The sequence below is a fragment of the Nuphar pumila genome, chromosome 11 (genome assembly GCF_984573655.1).
Source record: "Nuphar pumila chromosome 11, dmNupPumi1.hap1.1, whole genome shotgun sequence".
In the NCBI taxonomy this organism is placed as follows: Eukaryota; Viridiplantae; Streptophyta; class Magnoliopsida; order Nymphaeales; family Nymphaeaceae; genus Nuphar; species Nuphar pumila.
In genome coordinates this window covers 2,617,665-2,624,140 of record NC_143259.1, presented here as the reverse complement: position 1 = coordinate 2,624,140, position 6,476 = coordinate 2,617,665, and the positions used below count along the sequence as shown (strand labels likewise).

Sequence of the window (6,476 nt, the reverse complement as noted above, 5' to 3'; positions counted from 1 at the left end):
CAGTTTATAATAAGTGATTAATTACATATGTAGGCTCACATAAAATATCTAATACCAAGGTCTAAAGTCTAGACATGCATGAAACTACCATTGATTTGGGTTCATTCTAAGACGGTCAGAATTGGGTTAGACTCGGTGATTGATCGACTTCAATTATATAATCATACCCATTTAAAATGGTAGGCGAATCATCATTATAAGTCTCGCTTGTAGCTCAATTTTTTTTAAATGTTTGAAATGCAAGCTGGGGTTAGGCGGAACCTACTAGAACAATAGCCTCCCCATGAGGCAAAGGGATTCGATCCTTGGCATTCAGCTTGACACAGGACCCTGCTTACCACGTGGGATACCACCTCTATGGTTCTAGCTCAATTTTATCTAGAACCTAAAACTATCAACACCAATATCATAGTTGTCAAGCTTTTTGCTACATAGGGAAGCGAGAAACTCCTCACTTTTTGGAAAAAATGAGAAGTTTTGGAAAACTTGCTTTCAAAATATGAGAAATTTGATCTTTTAATGACAAACTTGTTTTTTTCTTATTTTTGAAATTGAATCTCTCTGGCTTCCTTAATGTTTGCCTCTTGCTTCTTGTGGCTTCACTTGTTTCCCCCTAACTTTCTATGTTTTTATATTTAAAAATAATATTTTTTTATAACAAGTTTAAATGTCAGTTTTATATGGTTAAAAAATATCATTTTTTTTACAATATGTCAGTTTCATAATAATAATTATTTATCTTGGTCCACACTTCACACTGCATTTCATGTGTTTTCTCCACTTTTTGTGAGCTTCAATAATCACTATTGTATCCTTTATGCTTTGTACTACCTTTTTAGTATTAGCTTCTCCGCTTTCACTTCATGCATCGATTCTGGTATCTATTTTGTTTTTTTGGTAACTATGGTTAATATGTTTTTCTAATTATTTTTTTTTTATATAAATTTCAGCTCCCTTTTCTTACCCTTTTGAATCATTCTTTTACATGTATTAGACGATATCTATTTTGTGGTTCAAATTTACACTGCAGTTACGACTATGACACATTGTTGACATGTTGATGACTGGATCAGATTTATTTCTTCGTGTGGCGTGCTTCTCCGGCTGCAAACTATTGGATTCGGTAAGATATCCGATCTGAGTCCGACATACTTTTTAGGATATGGATTTTTTAAGTAAAATCTGAATGTGGATTCAGATTTAGATCTGTTCAATCAGATCATTTTTTAATTCGGATCAGCATTTTAAGTCATATCTTGAGTTGCTTCGAATCAAAAATATGAGTGAATGCATTTTTTACATGTAAATAGATGGTGTTCTTCTACTTTTTTCTTTTTCTGTATCCAATATTACCACATGTATTTTGAATCTGGATTCAATCTAAACTCTTCGGATCTAATTCGGATTCGAGATTACTATTTGCATTTTAGATTTGGATTCAAATCTGACAGGATCCGGATCGAATCCAACCCGTTTGCACTCTATTTTCAGCTTCTTAAAACAAAATTTAGATCGAGAAAAGGGGAAGGGGATTGATATTCGAACCCTAACTCCCCCTCCCATTCATCTCTCTCTCTCTCTCTCTCGATCTGTCCTGACCTCTGCTCACCTGCGGTGATCCGGCGACAGAGATCGACCCTCTGGCGACGGTGGCGGTGGAGGCGACGGTGGCTGTGCATGCAGGTACCTCTCTCTCTGGCCGAAGACCGAAAAGGAGGAGAAGCCAATAAGGGTTGATTTTAATGGCTTTTTTATGAGAGTTTTTTGGTTAATGGTTATCTAGTGCAGAAGCTAAATGGGGTATTGTTTAACCTTTGATATGCTTCAAAAATAAAAAAGAACCCTAGTTCTAGATAGGTTTTTTTATTTTTGGGGGGTTCTGATTTTGGGTGAATGGTGATGGCGTGATGGGGTATTTGAATCTGTGCTCGTAAATCTGTGGATAGTTATTTTTAAAGTGTGAATCATATTTTGTACTTGTTGGTTGATGCTTGGTATTTGAATCTTTTGCTTGTGTTTTTTGGGGTTGTTTTGGGGGTCTAGGGTTTCTGTTTTTGGGTCGATGGCGGATCAGCGTCACGGGAGCACGAAGTCGTCTGATGGCTCCAAGGCGGCGAAGGGGGCAGGGTCTTACGCGATCAACGTGGAGGTGTTCAAGAAGAGATTGAAGTTGTTTTATTCGAGTTGGAAGACCCACAAGGTGGATTTCTGGTCGAATTCTGATGCCGTAGCAGTAGCGACCCCGCCTACTTCCGATGATCTTCGGTACCTGAAATCCTCGGCCCTCAACATTTGGCTGCTTGGGTACGAGTTTCCGGAGACCATCATTGTCTTCACGGAGAAGCAGATCCACTTTCTCTGCAGTCAGAAGAAGGCCTCCCTTTTGGAAACCTTGAAGGTTCCGGCCAAGGAGGCAGCCAGCCTCGAAGTTGTGATACACGTCAAGTCGAAGAACGAAGATGGTGGGGTTCAGATGGAGGAAATTTTCCAGACAGTGAGGGCGCAAGCGTCTGCTGGAGATGAACCTCCTGTTGTTGGGTTTATTGCGAAGGAAGCCCCTGAAGGAAAGCTTTTGGAGATGTGGGCAGAGAGACTCAAGGGCACTGGATTCCAGTTGGTTGATATTACAAACGGCTTCTCGGAGCTGTTTGCTGTGAAGGATGAGGGGGAGTTGCTGAACGTGAAGAAGGCTGCATTTTTGAGCTCGTCGGTCTTGAAGAATTTTGTTGTGCCCAAGCTCGAGGTGATCATCGACGAGGAGAAGAAGGTCTCTCATTCGACACTCATGGATGAGACAGAGAAGGCCATACTTGACCCCTCAAAGGCGAAGGTAAAGCTCAAGGCCGAGAACGTGGATATCTGCTATCCCCCCATCTTTCAGAGTGGTGGGGAGTTCGATCTCAGGCCTAGTGCATCGAGCAATGATGAAAATTTGTATTACGATGCCACGAGTGTGATCATCTGTGCAGTTGGTGCTCTCTACAACAGCTATTGCTCTAATGTTGCTAGGACATATCTGATTGATGCAAACAGCACACAGAGTAAGGCGTACATGGTTCTTCTCAAGGCTCAGGAGGCAGCGATTGCTGCACTGAAGCCAGGGAACAAGGTCAGTGATGTTTATGCTGCATCATTGAAGGTGGTTCAGAGCGAAGTACCAGAATTTGCTCCCAACTTGACCAAGTCTGCTGGGACTGGTGTTGGGATCGAGTTCCGTGAATCGGGCCTGAGCTTGAACGCTAAGAATGACCGTGTGATTAAGCCCGGTATGGTGTTCAATGTGTCTCTCGGGCTCCAGAACCTACAAGCAGCGACCAATAATCCTAAAACAGAGAAGTTCGCTCTGTTGCTCGCAGACACTGTGGTGATCAATGAGAAGGGGCCTGAAATTGTGACAGCTAGTAGCTCAAAGGCGTTTAAGGATGTTGCATACTCATTCAACGAGGAAGATCCCCAGGAGCGCCCAAAGCCCAAGATTGAAGTCAATAATTTTGAGGGTTTCTCATCTAAAGCGACATTGAGATCTGACAACCAGGAGTTGACCAAGGAGGAGCAACGAAGACAGCACCAGGCTGAACTTGCACGCCAGAAGAATGAAGAGACTGCTAGAAGGCTGGCAGGAGGTGGCCCTTCCACTGGTGATGGTCGCAATGCTGCTAAGGCTCCGACTGATCTGATTGCCTATAAGAATGTCAATGATGTGCCATCAACGAGGGAATTGATGATTCACGTGGACCAGAAGAATGAAGCTGTCCTGCTACCGATTTACGGGATGATGGTGCCCTTCCATATTGCAAATCTTAAGAGTGTCTCCAGCCAACAAGATAGCAATAGGAATTGCTACATTCGAATAATCTTCAATGTTCCAGGGACGGCTTTCTCCCCCCATGATGCCAACTCCCTCAAATTTCAGGGTTCTATATATCTGAAGGAGGTTTCTTTCAGGTCCAAGGATCCGAGGCATATTAGTGAAGTGGTGCAATTGATCAAGTCTTTAAGGAGGCAGGTTGCGTCGAGGGAATCTGAGAGAGCCGAGAGAGCCACTTTGGTCACGCAAGAGAAGTTGCAGCTCTCCAGCAAGTTTAAGCCGATCAGATTATCTGACATGTGGATCCGGCCCGCCTTTGGCAGCAGGGGGAAAAAGCTGACTGGCACATTGGAAAGCCACCCTAATGGTTTCCGGTATTCGACTACTAGGCAAGATGAGAAGGTAGATATCTTGTATGGGAACATCAAGCATGCATTTTTCCAGCCTGCAGAGAAAGAGATGATCACGTTGCTACATTTTCACCTCCACAACCACATTATGGTGGGGAATAAAAAAACCAAAGATGTCCAGTTTTTTGTTGAGGTAATGGATGTAGTTCAGACTCTAGGAGGGGGGAAGCGCTCGATGCACGATCCAGATGAAATAGAGGAAGAGCAGCGCGAAAGGGAGAGGAAGAACAGGATTAATTCAGAATTTCATGCGTTTGTTAACAAGGTAAATGAGCTCTGGGGACAGACTCAACTCCGAGGGCTCGAGCTAGAGTTCGATCAACCCTTAAGGGAGTTAGGTTTCCATGGCGTTCCTCACAAGGCCTCAGTTTTCATAGTACCGACATCAAGCTGCTTGGTTGAGCTGACAGAAACGCCATTTGTGGTGATCACCTTGAGTGAGATTGAGATTGTTAATTTGGAGAGGGTCGGTCTAGGACAGAAGAACTTTGATATGGCTGTAGTCTTCAAGGATTTCAAGCGTGACATTCTTCGTATTGATGCCATCCCTTCTGCATCCCTTGATAACATCAAGGAATGGCTTGATACAACAGACATAAAATACTATGAGAGCCGGCTCAACTTGAATTGGCGCCCCATTCTCAAAACTATAATGGATGATCCCGAGAAGTTCATCGAGGATGGTGGTTGGGAATTCCTCAACATGGAGGCAACAGACTCTGACTCTGATAACACAGAAGAGTCCGATCAAGGGTATGAGCCTTCTGACGTGGAACCAGAGTCCCAGTCTTCGGAAGAAGAGAGTGATAGTGAGTCACTGGTAGAGTCTGATGATGATGAAGAGGAGGAGGAGGACTCCGAGGAGGAGGAAGGGAAGAGTTGGGATGAATTAGAGAGGGAGGCGAGGAATGCAGATCGGGAAAAAGGAGATGAATCAGACAGTGAAGAAGAAAGGATACGGCGTAAAATGAAGGCTTTCGGTAAAGCACGTGCACCAGATAGAAGACCTTCAAGCTCAATGCCAGCCAAGAGGCAGAAAATGAGGTAAAATGCAGAAGAAGACCATGCTTTACCTCTCTAGAGTTTCTCATTATCTTGATTTATCATTTCCATGTTAACTTTTATCCAAGACGGAATACACTTTTTTTTTGTAAATCAGTGGAGGGTGGAACGCAATGTGGTGGCCTCGGCAGTTTTCTTGTTTATGATGTTTGCTGTTTCTTTCTTGTAAATTAAGATCTGCTAAGACTATTGCATCTATTGAATATGCCTTTCAACCTTTCATGTGCTTGTTCAGTTACTCGTTTGATGCCTTTTTAGATCTGCACTCTTGCTAATTTGCTGGGTTCATCACGGTAGCTTTGTTTTCTGTTTGGCATATGATGCTTAGTTTCTTACTTTATTTTATCAGTTTATTTATTGTTTTCAAAACCTCTGGTTTTTAAGGTCATTTTCACCCCCTGAGAGTGCTAAACACCCATATAGTTTTTTTTTTTCGTCTCATATCTTTTATTTAGCAAGTGTTCTCGGATATTTGATGTATGTTGTGGATTTTACGTGTTCAATGACTTGAACAGTTGATTGATTTTGTTATTTTATATTTTTTAAAGAAGGCTAAGATGTGAGCAATAGATTTATTTTACTTGGCAAGTGTTCTGGACCTGGAGATTTGTTTATCATAGTTAACTCAGTGGCAAACATGCATTAGATTAGGTAGTTTTCATGTTCTCTCTGTGGTTTTAGAGAGATAAAATTCAACAGCTCATGTTGCATTGAAACTTTATATACTTTTAATTTTTTGTTAAATCAATTCGATCTGACAGAATTTTTTAGTAAATAAGCAAAGGATAAATGCACCTGGGGGTTCAGATTGATCAGAACATACTTGTATGATATTCTGAATGGACCTAACAGGATCTAACAAAGATGAGGCCTAAAAGTAGTTGACTCACGTTCACATGAAAACGTGGAAAACAGATGGTTTGTACTGTAGGGAAGGGATATTAGGGCTTTAGCACAGTTACTTAGAAATTCTAATTAGCCCTCCTTATACCGGTTCAGGCATACCATTTCTTGGTACTGCTGTTATGAAACTGGTTTCTAAAGCACTCAAAACCCGTTTCAAAAACACCAAGAAACTCATTTCTGTTATATATCTTTTTCTTCAATCTAAACCTAATTTTTGTACTTTTTTATATCAATTTCATAGTTGAGATTTGAGATATCACTCAAGATATCATGCTCATAGTTTCATACAC

The 6,476-nt window shown here is 41.7% G+C and overlaps 1 protein-coding gene across 3 annotated transcripts; it reads left to right on the top strand.

Moving 5' to 3' along the window:
* Nucleotides 1-1,510: 1,510 nt before the first annotated feature.
* LOC149821619 (FACT complex subunit SPT16-like) lies at nt 1,511-5,502 on the top strand. Of its 3 annotated transcripts, none has more exons than XM_089981072.1 (2): nt 1,511-1,800; nt 2,044-5,502. In XM_089981072.1, the coding sequence occupies exons 1-2, from the start codon at nt 1,796-1,798 to the stop codon at nt 5,264-5,266; spliced, it is 3,228 nt and encodes a 1,075-aa protein (XP_089837198.1). In that variant the 5' UTR covers nt 1,511-1,795; the 3' UTR covers nt 5,267-5,502. The 3 variants fall into 3 exon arrangements, with proteins under 3 accessions (XP_089837198.1, XP_089837199.1, XP_089837200.1); XM_089981073.1 differs by having other exon boundaries at nt 1,517-1,683; XM_089981074.1 differs by having other exon boundaries at nt 1,707-1,732.
* The last annotated feature ends 974 nt before the right edge of the window (nt 5,503-6,476 follow it).